We start from the raw sequence: 15,809 nt of genomic DNA, 5'->3' as shown, positions 1-15,809 counted from the left end.
TTTTCTATATCAGAGGACTCGGGACAGCTGCAAATTGAGCAGTTCTTCTATTTAATAAATAAATAAAGCAAGATCATGTTTGCTAAGATCAGCTCTCCTACAAAAATAATAAGACAAAAGCCTTTTCAAAGAGCGGGAACACCCAGCAAGATAAGTGGGTCCATGAGCTTTCAGCCAAGAAAGAATCAGAGCTTCAGAAAGCTGAATGGGAGCAAACAGTGGAACTGAGTCAGGAGGCCCAAAAGCCATGAGCTCCACCAGTGTGTCCACACATTCCCAAACTCACTGCCATCTTGTCGTCGCCCCCCCCCCCCCAGTATGTGGCAGCAACACCACATTCGGGAGGCTATTGCTGTGGTTCCACCCCACCGCGTGAGTGGCTCTTGCCAAGGGCAAGGTGGATTCAAAAAAGAGGACAGCACCAGCAGTGGGCTAAGGTGCCAGGATCTAAGGATGAAGGTGTAAGAGAAATGAAGGAACCAGAGTTAGGGAAGGAGGAGAAAAGGAGCTGAAAATGAAAAGTGTCAAGGGGGAAAAGGGGGCAAGCTGGGGGGTGGGGAGAGATCCATGATCTTGGTAAAGGAAAAGTTATACAGTATGAGCAAGGGAGAAATTGATATCCAAGTGAAATTTGGAGGAGTGGGGAATGGATCATGGATCAAAAATCCAAGGCAACATGGAAGCCAAAGAGTAATATAGGTGTAGGTAGAGGATTTCACAAACCAAACTGAATGAACCAGACACCTTATGTGGCTAAACATCTCTCATTTTAAATTAACAAAGATTTATGCCTTTATGAATACATAGGTCCTAGTGATTTTGAAAAACAAAACAGAAAATAATAATTATTAATAATGGGTTTAGGTAGACTGTAGCTTACCAAAAAAAAATATGTATACATCAGTGTGTACATTAATCAGCAACAGAGACAGCTTGTTTCTCAGTTCAAGAACAGGGGGCATTTCACTCATTCAAATCATATACAATTGAATGGTTGCATGTTGTATGCTTAACACAGCATTCCACGAGGAAGCAAGAAGCACAGTAATGTAGAAAGTGGCAAGTTCCCACCTTAGATGATGGGAGCCATGCATTGAATGTACCTCTTAGATCCCGCCTACTTACGATAGCAAGCCCTGCCCATTATCACTATCGCTAGGGCTAGCTTTATGGAAATGATGACAGCAACATAGTCTGTGGATACACACTAGAGAATGGCCATATGTTGCAACTTATTTGGCGCCTTACTCAAAATGTTATATCCAGTAGACAAACTGGATGGCAAAAATTAACTGAAACACATGCTAGGTACAACGGGTACAAACATTTTAAAATTAACTCTTCTGAAAAATCATTCATTTGGGGGGTCTGTGTTTTTTATTTTATTTTTAAAGTTATTTTTCAATGCAAGAGCAGCTGACCTCAAAACCAGCAACAGTTCAGCAACAGTTATTGAAGTAGTTATGAAATACTCAGCATGCAAAAATCAAATATTGCTCAAGGATTTTAATTTTTTTTTTCTTGGAAAACTGCATACTATTCTAGCACTACATTATATTTACCTTGCTCCTATTCGGTAAAATGCTATGAGCTTCATTTTCCTGGGAAAGAGGCAGAGACACGGATTTCGGAAATCCTTGCTGCAGGTGGGTTTGATTTTGAAGTTTAGCCGGATGCCGGTTATAACCGTTTTCCCATTTGGGGGAATCATCAGCGAGTCCAGAAAGAGCCTTGGATAGTGCATTTTCTTCACACTTCTTGTTTAGCACACAATTTGAGCCAGATTCCTTTTCAAAATTTACTCCCCTGTTTTTCTGGAATGTGAATTCTCCTTGGATCCCGTTGTGAGAAGATTTCTTGTCCTGTGTGCTGCAACTGGGCTTGTGTTTTTTGGGACACTTTTCCAGATCTTCAGTTAACAGCCTCTCTTTTTCTTCAGACTTACTAGCTCTTCTGCCTTTAGCACAAGCACCATCCCCACTGCTTGAATCACAGATTGCCCCACTCACCAGTTTTGCTTTAACAAGATCGGTGTTAATATCGGTACTCACAGTCAGATCAGTTCTGTCCAGCAGAGCCTTCTGTATAACGGACTCATGAATTGCCAGCTCCCTGGGATGAGTTGCTGTTGCTGTCTCTTTAGAACGATTTGCTTTGAATTGAATTTTCCCCTCACTTTCCTTAATCTTCTCTGGCTCTCTCTCATCTTCAGCTTGTTTCCTTCTTGATTTCCTCCTGAAATATTTTCTTCCAGGGGAATGTTTTGCAGGACTTAAGGGAGCTCTGGCTGGATCCAAACACGGTTCGTCTTTGTCAGCCCTCACACATCCACAGACATTCCCCATCTGGCTCAGAGTGTATCAAAGCCACACAGACTCTGTAATTTTACTAAGTTTACATGAGCAGAAATCATTTTCAGACTGAGCTAAAACCTCCAGCTTATATCCCTAATATCTTTCAGGCTGAACTCCCGGTCCTCAGGACGTGGCCATTTTGCTTATGAGAAATGCATACGCAATAAATGTTGTGGCATTGTGCCCAGGCCGGGCCTGTGTCTGATTAGACACTGAGGCTTATTTCTGGACACCAATCCTCTTAAGCAAACATCACTGCCTCAGCATTAAACTGTAATGCCGATGGCCTTTTTGCACCGATGACATAGCATCTATCAGAAACAGAAAAGCCTCATGCAGATGTGACTTTATATGCCTGACAACTGAAAGAGAAAGTAATACAAGAAAACAAAGCCCTAAACCAGCACTACAGATACAGAGTCAACACCAACAAGGCAATAAATATGTTCCTTTTGAAGTCAGTTTTTTAAAAATCTGGTTACGAATAATACACAGGAAAATATAAGATTACTCTTTCCAGGTCAATGCTCCAGACTAACTACTAAGAAAATACCAGAAATTAATAGACTTAAACATTTGACCATGGTCCAAGCACCTGCAAGTGAGAGCAACATGTCCCATAAATTGATATTTAGCTCGAGATCTTTGAATAGCAGGAAGAGCGAAGAAAACGAAAACACAGTGGGTGAATTTATGTAGAAAGCTATGAATAAAATTCTTGCAAACTGGGGATTACTTGGTACTAGGGTATAATCTTATAAGCTTCTTTGGTTTCAGCAGGAAAGTTTTTGTTTTCTCTCCTCCAATGAGTCGATATATTTGTATTTTTTTTACAATTCTACCTAGAATTACAAAGCAACCCTTACCTACTCAGAAGTAAGACCTACTGAATTCATTGGGGCTTTCTCTAAGATAAGTGGGGTCAGAACCACAGCCTTAATTATCGGCAGCAGGAATTAAGCAAACAAGTCCCTATATGGAATCCCATATGAATCCTGAGTGGCAATTGCTAGTCAGCTGATTTGGGGCTTAGATCATAAAGTCCTCCTCTTTGGATTGAACAGTCGTGTTCCAAACCACAAGCTGTGCTTGCTGTGGATTTTTTGGTCAAGTTAATTTGCCACAGATACAGGCAGGAAAAGCTAGAGGCAGCAATGTGGCATTGCCACAGTACCTTTAGGTCAGGTCTGAGGTACCTTTAGTCCTCCAGATGTTGCTGAACTAAAACTCCCACCATCTTTGGCCACTGGTCATCTTGCCGAAGCTGATAGCACTTATAAGCTCAGTAACTTCTGCAGAGTCAAAGGTCTCCACAGCCCCTTAGGGCAAACAAACATGGTACCCCAGGTGCTACTTAAAATTTGCTGCATGACTGCTTCCTTCCTGTGGTGAGCCAATCATGGCCAGGCACTCACTGCCAGGTTTAACTCTCACTTGCCCCATGTCTTGCCTTATAACTTCAGTGTCCTCTCTGAGCAAGTCTCTCTCCATGCTACCAGTATTTTGTACCGTGAAATGCGATTTCCCACTATCATGTAAGGAAGAAGGCTTCCAAGTTTCACCATCACCTAGCCTGTGTCATTTTAATCAGTCCACCTTGGGGGGAAAGTGAAGGCCCAGAACAAAAGCTGGCTTGAGGCCTTCCTGGGCACGTCTGCTATTCCATCTAAAATCATTAATGCAAGGTGACATCATGATGCGGTGAAGGCAAGTCTGCCAGAAACACTCAGTTATCTCCTACGGTGTGCCATTACATCATTTTGCAATCATTCCATAAGGGAAGCGGAAAAGATTTAATACTATGGCAGGCCCCACACATTATGCACTTTCTTAAGCAGGTAAGCAGAAGAGCTTATTTTTTTGCATTTATATCCCATCTTTTTCTCCAAGGAGTACGTGGTTCACCCTTCCCCTCCTTAGTTAATCCCTACAATAACCTTGATAGGTTAAGAGGATGTGACTGGCCCAAGGTCACCCAGTGAGCTTCATGACTGAGTGGGGATTTTAACCCGGATCTCCCAGGTCCTGGTCTGACAATACACCACACTGGCTTCCTAGAACATTTGGCTCACACAGGAATTTGCTATAGTCGTTTTTTATCACAAGCTCCTGCGTGTGCTGCAGCAGCTGAAGTACTGACAGGATAGAGCTGCTTGCCAGGTATGTACTTTCATTAACTGCTCCACACGCAGTTAACCCAATCTTAACCTGGCTGTGAAATTCAGCTGAAAAGACCAAGTCTGAACATTTTATCTACAATGAGAGGGCATATCAGACAAAGTAACCAAAATTTATTTTTTTAAAAAATTGGATATATATATAAAAGAGAACCTGGCCTTTAAAAGCTGTCTTATTACAAATGACAGTCCATGATATATCTAATAGGAACCACAAAGAAAACGTAACTGTTCACCTCCTATAGCTACCGGTTAAATTGCAGACATGAAATAACTCCGTCTTTAGATCTCCGAGAGGATCAGTCATTGACCTCTTGCCTGCCGGTTTTAAATCATGAGCAGATTAAAGTGAATCCTTGGAGAAAGGTTTCAATGTCTGGAGACAGTCCAGAGGTATGCTTCAGAGGAAGATGTTTCTGCCCAACCACATGCTGCTACACAGCCAGTAGCAGGCTCTAACAAGAGAATAAGCTTTTAAGAGCCCTGCTGCACTAATGGTGTGGTACCCCTTTCCCAGTCTCAACATCTTTTGTATTCCCAAGATAAAACAACTCACTTAATGTGCAGAAAGGCCAGCCGGTTCTGCTTTAAGGGATTAATTCCTGCAGCATCAAGCATTTACAGGTGAAGCAGTGGTGGAAAATGTCTCTCTCCACTGCAGGGGGGCTCCAAGAACATTTTACTGAAATGAAATATTTACATCTCAAGCATGTGGTAGCTTGTACACATGCTCTCTTGGGGAAATAAACAGAAGGCTACCCTTGAAAAGACACATGGCTTCTCAGAAGCAACTAAATGAAATTTGTAGTGGACTTTGCGCTCAAAAGAAGGTTTGAGTACCCCACATTACAGCATGAACTTAGTTTTGTGATGTTAGTGGTTGTGTGGACAAAGCTACACCTTAACTGTTGTAATGTGGGCCTGATTCAAAAAGCAAAAACCCTCAATATTTTGTTAGTGACTTCTGCAATAAATAAATAACTGCATAAGTATATTATGGTGATTTGGAAAGGAGGGGGGAAAACAGGGTTATGTTTCACCACATACAACATGAGTAGATAATGGATCAAAATAATGTTTATCCTAATTCACTATGCTGTTATTATTATGATTAATTGCTCTGCAGATGTAGCTTCTTCAGCTGAGGACAAATACCTACATACATTTAAAAAACCCTAGTTTTAACACCATTTTGGTTCATAAGAAAATAAGTAAATAAAATAAAAAATAAAATAAAATGAACATGACAGCCTAAAAAAACAAACAAAACTAATTCCAGTTTACATAAAGCCAAATGCTTGCTGAAACAAAGGGTGTGGGGGTTGTTTGTTATGTTTTTGTCACCTCACAGGTTTTTGCCACAAAAACTGAGGGAACCAAATGGGCCTCTCCTCCCTTCAGAAGACATCCTATAGATTAGGACAGCTTTCTCCAGTCTGATGTCCTGTAGATGCTTTGAACTAAAACTCCCATCAGCCCCAGCCTGCATGGCCACATGGGAGTTGTAGTTCAAGCATGTGGAGGACATCAGGTTGGAGAATGCTGAATTTGGATTTAAAACATCAATAATACAAGAGAAGGTTCTAATACTGCAGGGAAAGCAGAAATGCAATTCAATCTGTTGTAATTAAAGGAGGCTTTCAGATTCCAAAGGTCATTTAGAGTGTGTGACATCCAAAGTCCATATATATATTATCAGAGAAGCATCATTGAAAGCAAAAGTACTATTTACTCTCATGCAATATTTGAATGACCTCATGCATAGTAACACTGTTTTTCAATCATAAGCAACTGTAACTAGGAAGGAGGTACCTTAGTGGCTTTGCTAGCGTGCTGAAAACACACACAAGTTGGCTTACTGATAGTAAAAGAATTCATAACCTGCTCATGAGTGAGTGGAATCCAGGTGGGAATTAGAATCATCAATTAAAATCCAAATGGTCCCCGAAAGCAGCAATGATATAGGAAGAATTGCTCAGGATAAATTCATGCGCTTCATACCGATTTCTGTTCCATAAACCTTTCACTATTTGCACATCTAACTATTCCTGCTTAGATTTTGTAATCAGGAATATATGTAAGTTCTCCAAGTAGGTGCTGCTTTTGAAATTTCTAAATCGAAGTACAAATAAATGCGAACAGCATAGCTTTAAATGCTCTGCCTATTCTTAAATGGCAGATAACATTTAAAATTCTGCACCACAGTTCCTAACGACACGGTATTTATGGTAAATGGTGATTAAGAATCACATGGGCCACAGAATTTACAAACAAAATGCAACTCTCAGGCACTGAAGTCGAGAAGCAACAATACCAGTGTTGCATATCATAAGAACCAGAAGAATACATTACAGAAATTCTTTAAGTACAGTCAGTCCCATAATTCTAGTGCCATCTAGCGTGATCAACCATAACCAACACACTCAACATTTACAACAAGAAATAACAGCTCTTTTATAAACAACAACAACTGCTGAGCACACTTGTAATATGCTGTAGAACGTATTAAAAGTTTAAATAAAGACAGAATAACTAGACAGAATACAAACTGCTTAAAATAAACTGTATGAAATAAAGCTGGACAGGACTTTATTGGCTTAAGTACAAGAGCTCTAGCTGAAATGGCTTCTGGGTTTTCAAAGAAACACTTCACAGCCATTCAGAAAAATCTTATTTCCCCTCCTTGAGGGATATGAGTTGCCAAATTAAACAAACTTTGTAATCAACATTTGTACCCAATATTCCAGCACATTCCATTCTTTTTTTAAAAAAGTTTATTTTTATTATTGATTTTTATTTTTAAAAAATATTGTTTGACAAAAAAGCACTTATAGCGCCTCCACTTTCAATTCATAGTGTTCTTCATAGACATTATGCGGCTAGAGGGAAAGGAAGGGGAGCGGGAGAGAGAGGGTAACGGTCTCTCATTCTATTGCATAGTATTTGTGGAGGGTTCTATGTTTTGACAACACAAATAATTTACTGTGGTGAGTATATCCTTTCAATGACCACAAGAAGCAGGTACAGGAGAGGGACTTTCGGTGGGGTGTTTCTAGGACGAAGGTGAAACTGTAAAGCTCCCTTGTTATTTTTGTTATTGTTATGTTGTTATATTATATTGTTATTTGTTATATTTATAGTTCTGAAATGTTGCTTTTTTATGTGTTGTTATAGTTGCTACTGTGTAGTTTTGCTATGTTCTTAGGAAATTCTTTTTGCACTGTTTGATTTTGAAATACCGTATTTTCTCATGTGTAAGACTATATTTTTTCCTAAATTTTTGAAGTTTAAAATAAGGGATCGTCTTATACACAGATAGTGCATAGTGTATTTTCTTGATTTTAAGTCCCCAAAAATAGGGGGCGTCTTATACACGGGGGCATCTTATACACGGAAAAATACGGTATATTGCTTCCTTTGTCGCAAGCTGCTTTAAACATGATTTGTATGGGAAAGCGGCATACAAATAAAATGAATGGCCTATGATAGCAATGTCTTACAGCAAATGCAACTGACCTGTAGAAAGGACACTGTGAACTGAAAACAGAGACATTAAATTTTCAAATGCATGATGGAAATGACATCCACAGTGTCAATTTCTCATGAGGGGTTCTAAGACCATTAAGTCCCACTCCATCCCCAATAGGGAAGGGTGCTCCAGAAGGGTCTAGGGCAGGCATAGGCAAACTTGGCCCTCCAGATTTTTTGGGGACTGCAATTCCCATCATCCCTGACTACTGGTCCTGTTAGCTAGGGATCATGGGAGTTGTAGTCCCAAAAAAACACCTCGAGGGCCAAGTTTGCCTATGCCTGGTCTAGCGCAGAGCTTTCCAAACTTTTCATGTTGGTGACACACTTTTTAGACATGCATCATATCATGGCACAGTAATTTGATTACTAACAAACAGGGGGTTAAACTTACTAACCCCTTTTCAGCCCTGGGAGTAGTGTGGGGCGTTCGTGCGACACACCTGCACACTGCAACCGACACACTAACATGTCGCGACACAGAGTTTGGAAAGCTCTGGTCTACTAGGGAATAGACCCCACTACTTCCTGTTTCCTCCTGGGGCTTCAAGGTAAGTTACCGAAGGAGGAAACAGTAGTAGCACCCGCAGAACTGCATCCATTTAAATGCTGCCAGCACCCCTATCCAATCACATCTGACAAGGGGAGGAGTTTCAAATTGGAAGTGCAATGAAACAGACTAGTCATCTTACCTGAAAGTGCAAAATTATGGTCCATATCAATCCCAAAGTCAATTTGGGATTCCCGTCCGTAATGTCATCGTTCCTAATGTTCACCAGTTTCACCTGTCGAGAGGAGGAAAAGAACTATAAGAACATAGGATGAGGCTGCTGGATCAGATCTAGGGCCCATCTAGTCCCACATTCTGTTTTCACAGGAGCCAACCAGATGCTCATGGAAAACAGGCAAGTTGGACATGAGCACTAGATCACACTTACTCCAGAAACCAGTAACATAGTTGTTACTGCTAATAGATAGTCAAACAACTGGAGATGAAAACATTCCTTCTGACTCTTCTGCGTGATCGCAATAAAGAATACTTGAATTCTCAATAACTTTAATAATAAACATAGTGGGCTGCATTTCCAATTTTGGTTTCTCCTCTTGATGCTTTTCAGGCAAAGCAAAAGATTGCCTCTCTGTGGCTGAGTACAGGAGGAAACACTCTCCTGCCAATTTCTGTTCAAGCTTAGATGGCTAAGAAGGCATGGACAGTCTTCCTAACACAAAAGCATGGAGAAATAGCAAAGGGAAAACATGGCAGGATCTTGGATTCTGTCCAGGATCACATCACATTAGGCTTTCCTGGGCTACAGCTACTTCCCCTACTCTATACTGGGAAGAGTTTAGCTGCATAAAAAAGCCTGTAAGGGAGAGCCTGGCCAATTAAAACAAAAGAAAGCAAATTGCATTAATATTTACATTAGTAACACCAGCACCAGCAGTAATATTTTTATTAACAGCTCTTCAACTATTCAAAAAGCAGCACACACACTGACTATTTAACAATATTATAGTCCTGCAGTTTTGGAATAAACTTCAGTTGTATTTGCGACTTCTATATCTCCTAATTTATGCAATACTTTCGATGTATTTTGGAAGCCCTATTATAATGCTGCTGTCACACAATTATTTGCTTATTAAGTTGGAATAAGAATACTCTGATTAAAGAGAGGTATGTGGTGCTTAGCCTGATAAAAACGTATTTGGGGATATTATTTAGCAATTAAACTTAAGCATCCTGTTGTTTTCTGACCTGTTCATATTATTAAAACTACATTTCACAAGAAATATACTCTACACTTAAAGCAATTAAGAAAGATGGAAAGCCTAATTATAAATCTCCAAGATGTAAAAGAAGTTGTTCTTTTGTAACAAAATGGCATAATATATTTTGCTATGGGGTTTTCTACCTAAATAAAAGGGGAGCGATGCTGCAGTACATGAAATGAAGAGAAGAGAAAACCTCAAAGGTCCCTAGAAATTAATAGGTCTGTAAAGGTATGGATACGATTTAAGTAAATTTTAAAAAGCCAAACAATTACTTAGCACAAACATGTGGGTCCTGAAAAGAAGACTGTGGCCTCTTTGCTCCTCCTCCAGTCCTGCTGCTGCTGTACTGTTATGAGTTAAGGCTCAGGCATCCCCATACTCGGCCCTCAAGATGTTTTGGGACTACAACTCCCATCATCCCTAGCTAACAGGACCAGTGGTCAGGGATGATGGGAATTGTAGTCCCAAAACAGCTGGAGGGCCAAGTTTGGGGATGCTTGAGTTAAGCCATGGTTTGACTTAGTAGTACATCAAACCCTGGCTTGTGGTTTATCTTGCTCTAGAGAAATCACAAGCTGAAACGAAAGTTTTCTAGGGTAGGTTTGAGGAACTTTTGGTCCTCCAGATGTTGCTACGACGCCCATCATCCCTGCCCATGAGCTAAGACTGTTAGGGATGATGGGAGTTGAAGTTCAGTAACACCTGGAGGGCTACAGGTTCCTCATGACTGTTCTAGATTCATAGCAGAGTGGGAGCAGCAGAACCAGAAGAAAAAGCACATTTGGAGCAGGTAACCAACAAATTGTAGCCAAAATAAGATGAGATGCTAGCTAGGGGTTGATGGATCAGTTTATAGCCAGCTGTGTCAATTAATGCATGTATTCATTCATAAATCCATTCTACCCCAATTCTACATTAATCTGCAGATTTAAAAAAATACTGCATGAAAATTCACTGAAACATTAAATATTATTTTTTCACAAATTACAGATTCATAAAAGCAATTTATTTTAAAATATGTGTGTCCCCCCCCCCCACACACATTTTTGGTGCATATTTTGAGCTGAGAGCCGCAGAATAAAACTTATAGTGAAAAATCAAAGCAAGAACTCCATTCTGATGCACACATTAGTCTGGGAGATGCCAATCAGGTCAGCTCACATTGTTTTGCCAATAATGAATTCCTCAAGCCTCCCTAGATGTAGCCCTAACATGTAAGAATGCAGCTGCTTAAATCTTCTATATCACAAACGCAGGACCCAGATCATAACTGTTTACATTACTGGAAGCAGTCCCTTTGCTGGCCCATTTATTCCATCTGGTTTTGACCTTCATCGGTCCCTATCAGAGCTGCCAGAGCACAGGTAGTGATGGGTTGCAATGGGGAAAGATGTGGATGAAATGAATACATAACAAGACTTGTCTGTAGGCTGTGTTCTAGCACAAATGGTGCAATCCACTGGGAATGATGCATGGACATGTCTCATCTTTCTGCCTCGAGATCTGATGGGCACAAGTATGCTAAATCAATCAGAATGCTGGTGTTCTGATACACTTTCTCTCTTTCGCCCCCAGGGGACATGCAATTCAGGAACATTAGCAGTTTTGATTTTCTTTTGCTTCGGCAGAGGGGGGGAAATTGGTAAACAAGGTGAGTGTATCTGTTGACTTGGAGAGATGAATACTATAGTTCATGAGATTTTTTTTAAAAAAAAGATATATACTCTTCTATTTCTTAGGATCTGCCAATGAGGGTATCAATCAACCCCACTTCTCTGGTTCAGTCCAAATAACATGGCTAAGAAATCTTCTTTTTTTAAAAAATCAACAAACAGCATAAAAATACAAACTGTAATTTTTCCTTTGTCAATAATTAGTATGTTTCCATAGAGAGTTGAAAGGGCCCACAAGGGTCATCTAGTCCAACCCCCTACAATGCAGGAATCTTTTTACCCAATGTGAGGCACAAACCCACTACACTGAGATTAATGGTCTCATGCTCTACCGACTGAGCTATCCCACCTTTCTAACTTTTACCTAGGTTACTTAATTGTGGTATCTTACCTGCCGTCTTTTCAAATAATCAAGTGCAATTTGTACATTCTGCAGTCTGTGAAAACGCATCCGACCTTTCTCTCTGGGCTAAAAACAGAAAATGAAGACTGTGAGGCTTTCTATACAACAAATGTGACTTACAAGGCAAGTAATACTCCTTTAGAATGATCGACATTTTTAAAAAGTTCTAAAACATTCATGTCAGAATATTTGGGGGGGTATGTGAAAAAGTTTATTTAAAACCTAATGACTCTGGATAAAACCACACTGCTTTAAATGTTAAAGAGGCCCTGTCTTCACCCCCTGTAGTCTCTTTTTATTCATTTGGACACAATAAAGTAGGCTTTAATGTAGAACCCATATGTGAACATCTCATCAGCACAAGGATTTCCACTTGCGCAATGGAGGGTTCTAAGCCCTTCTTCATTGCATCCCTCTAAATATGATCACCCAACCCTACGGAGCATACTTGGGGATGTTGTGGGATACATATGGAGGGTTATTTATTTAGAAGATAACATCACAATGCTATAAGACTTACCTTGTGGAGCAGGTGTGATCTACTTTTGGGCACAGTTTAGCCGAAGTGAAGCACTGTAAAGGCCCCTTAATGACAACAGGAGAGTTAAACCTCTTTCCCATGGAAATCAATGGTCCTTAACAATGCTTCACTTGGGCTGGATGCATGCCTTCTATTAGCTGTTAAAAAGCACAAATTAGGATCCAGATGACATGTGCCCACCATGCACATTCTCACCAGTGTTCTTTGACAAGGTTTTAGAACATGAGTGACTAACTTCCAGTTGTTGCTGTGCTGTACTACAACTCCTATCATCCCAGACCACTTGCTGCACTGGCTCAGGCTGATGGGAGTTGGGAGCGCAGCAATAACTGGAGGAATAAAAGCTAGCCCTAAAGGCTAGCATCAGAATATAGCAAGTGATTTCAACTGTAACATACATCTCTGGATCACACCCTTTTGTGAGCAATTGTCCAAATGCTTCTGCTATGATATCACTGAAATGAATGGAGTTTAAAGGAACAGTAGTGCTTGTTAGGATGCACCAGGAATGTAGCAAGGGGCACATTCTTGGTTAATAGAGTGCATTTTACTAAGCACCAGTAGAATATACCATGTATTTTTATTTGCAATGCATCCTATTATTTATTTTTCCTCTACGTAACGTACAGGGTAAAGCCTAAGAATCATTTCACACATTATGCAGAATTTGATCCAATGCGGCTGACAAGTGTACCAGTTTGATCTGTAAACACATGTTTTGCCACATTCACATTTTGCATTTTTAGGTGTACACTTAAAACATACATGATGCGTGAAGTGGTCCACATGGCCAGTTTCTAGGAAATATTCGTGTAAAAAAAGTGTTGCATCAGAACTAGAAAAGCACATTGATTTTTCAAGAAAGGTATACAATCTGCATACTGTCTATTTTAGCAGCAAGTACACACTGGAGTAAGTTCTTTAAAAATGATCCCCATCCTTTTCTCTCTTTTTTAGTAGAATTTCAAGGGTTATCTCAGAAAATTACAACCTATTCCTTAGAAATGCTTACAAAACGCAACATGCATGGATAAAGCTACACAAGTTACCAAGGAAAACAAATTATATATAGCAGATTGATGATAATATGGCAGAAGGCAAGCAGTTAGTGTAAAATCACAAAGAGGAAGAATTACACCAGAGAAGGCATCATTCGCTAGCTATCAAGGAACAGCTACGGGGTGGAGGGAAGTAAACATTTATGTGACTGTATAATCCAAAAAAATATAATGCCCTTCTTCCTGACTTTAGATTTTCCACAAACCTTTGCAGTAATGGACTGAAGCATGCTACACCACAGCAACTTCTACAGCTCAGCAATGAGTGTTTCCTCAGCCAAGAAAACAAGGACTTATCTGCATATATGACTGCAAGAGCCCTCAAGCTGCTTTCTACCCAAGGCAATAACAAGCTCCTCTCCCTGCTACTGAGCACTGGCAGTTGCTCCCCAATACCCACAGCCCAAGAGGACCAGCTATTTGCTTCTCATGTGCTTTCAGAAAGACCAAGAACCAATCAGTCCTCCTTTTCATGGAGCTTTGGACTCTGTCCTATGGCTCTGGGTATTGAGAGCCATTCCCCCATAAGCCACAGCTCAGTAAATGGTCTGGAGACACACATACGCTGTTGATAAAACCAAGCAAAAACGAAAAAAAGACAGAAGACCAATGATAAGCCAACAGCAACCCTCCTTTCTAGGGAGTCTCTTGTTTGTAGTCAATAGTGGACAGCATAGTAGGGCAGCAGAGAGGGGTGAGACGAGGTTGGCACAGTGAAAATGTACCATGTTCTATGCCATCCTTGCTACCACCTGCTCCTACTCATCCACCTCCCAGCAAGCAGTAGTGAGGCAAACAACCAGAGGTCACATAAATCATACGAGTTCCACCATGCTGTCCACTACTGCTGATGGTCCATCAGTTTAGTCAGAGAGTTGCAGTGAAGCTTGCATTTCACTGCTGTTATGGGTTTGCCTGGGGCTTGAATCTGGGGCAGATCCAGGCTTGAGGAATCCCTAAGCAAAAGTTTACTTAGTGGGGGATGTCCTTTTCTTGGGAGCTGCTCTGGGGCAAATCTGGGGGCGACAGGCAGCAGCTGCACGCCAAGCAGAGCATGGACATATGGGTTAAGGTGCCGTTTTAATTTCCCACATAATGGTGTTTTAGAAGGGCATTGTGGGAAATGAAAATGAATACACCCAGACATGTGGTGCTCCTCTTAAAAATGTTTAAAGGGAAGGGGTGTTAAAGGCATCACCAATGGACCCTGGCAACTGTCCAATGATACCAAGTGCTGAGGCAGGCCCTAGATTTGCCCAAGCCCCCAAATTTCAGTGCTCTCATGGCACTAGTGGAAGGCAGCTACATAATCACAAATTTTCATGGACTCGGTGCTCATGTTATACGAGAAGTGCAGAAGCTGCTTCAATGCAGTTTGCTCTCATATAATGAGAGATACCCTGGGCCACATGCGAAAAGCTCACAGTTCCTCCCCATAGTGATTTTACCTCTACTTCCAGAAGCAACAGCATTAAAAAGGAACTCCTGCACGACTGGCATAGTAAAGAGTTTGAGACCTGGCTGCCCAGCAGAAGGCATAAACCAACTGAAATGACATTATGTCGCTTATGTTCTGGACTTTACATTAACTGAGCATTGTAGCTGGAGAGCCGTAACATCTGTAAGGCACAAACGTGCATAACTCCATTGATCCTGTGGCTTGGAGCCTACGTATCCCTTTTGCGAATCAAAGGTTTTCAATCAAGTGGGAAATTCCACTGGCAAGTTTTCACCAACACCCCCTCCCCCTGCAGCCCTCCCTCCCTCCCACTACTCTGGAGTATCAGGGTACACAAGGAGTTGCAGGTGAGGGATCAGTAACTGTTGCCCCCACCCAACTCTGTCCTTTCTGCTGCCAGGATCATCCAATGAATAGAATTCTGTTCATAAGACACTCTCATCAGCAGAAGAAAACTCAGCATCCAAGCCTATCAACCAAATCATTATGTGGTTAGCATTATGTGGTGCTATCCAAAAGTATTCATCCTGGGGACGTAGAAAGTGAAGCACTGCCAAAGGCAGCATTCCTTACAACAAGCTATTCTGGAGTAGTTTCTTCAAGGATGCTGCCCAAATGTGCCTTTTGAAAGTATGAGAATTAAACTTTGCTGAGTTCAATGTGACTTAGCCTCAGGTAAGCATAGGATTGCAGCCTTAAGTGCTAATGAATGGAACGCGCGCACGCACACACACACACACACACAGAATTTGGGAAATGGTTTGAATGCAGAATATAAAATAGCCAAATAAATAAATCTAAGCTTTTCAGAAAGTGAAAGAACAAAGATATTTCCTTTGTAAT

General features: G+C 40.9%; 1 protein-coding gene across 44 annotated transcripts in view; it reads right to left on the bottom strand.

Annotated features, from left to right (window-relative positions):
• The window catches only part of DST (dystonin), a 315,621-nt gene that overhangs the window by 192,871 nt on the left and 106,941 nt on the right, over positions 1 to 15,809 (bottom strand). For 42 of the 44 annotated variants that reach the window (XM_083431241.1, XM_083431260.1, XM_083431249.1 and 39 more), the window contains 2 exons: positions 11,897 to 11,974; positions 8,752 to 8,844 (listed from right to left, as the gene is read on the bottom strand). In XM_083431241.1, coding sequence (XP_083287367.1) covers positions 8,752 to 8,844; positions 11,897 to 11,974 — 171 coding nt within the window. Of the gene's footprint in view, positions 1 to 1,562; positions 5,082 to 8,751; positions 8,845 to 11,896; positions 11,975 to 15,809 lie in introns of those variants that run through there. The other 2 variants (XM_083431250.1, XM_083431268.1) reach the window with 1 other exon arrangement.

Source organism: Podarcis tiliguerta (assembly GCF_965153285.1).
Source record: "Podarcis tiliguerta genome assembly, chromosome: 3".
NCBI classification, from domain to species: Eukaryota; Metazoa; Chordata; class Lepidosauria; order Squamata; family Lacertidae; genus Podarcis; species Podarcis tiliguerta.
The sequence above is the reverse complement of the archived record's forward strand: the minus strand, read 5'-3'. Positions and strand labels throughout refer to the sequence as shown.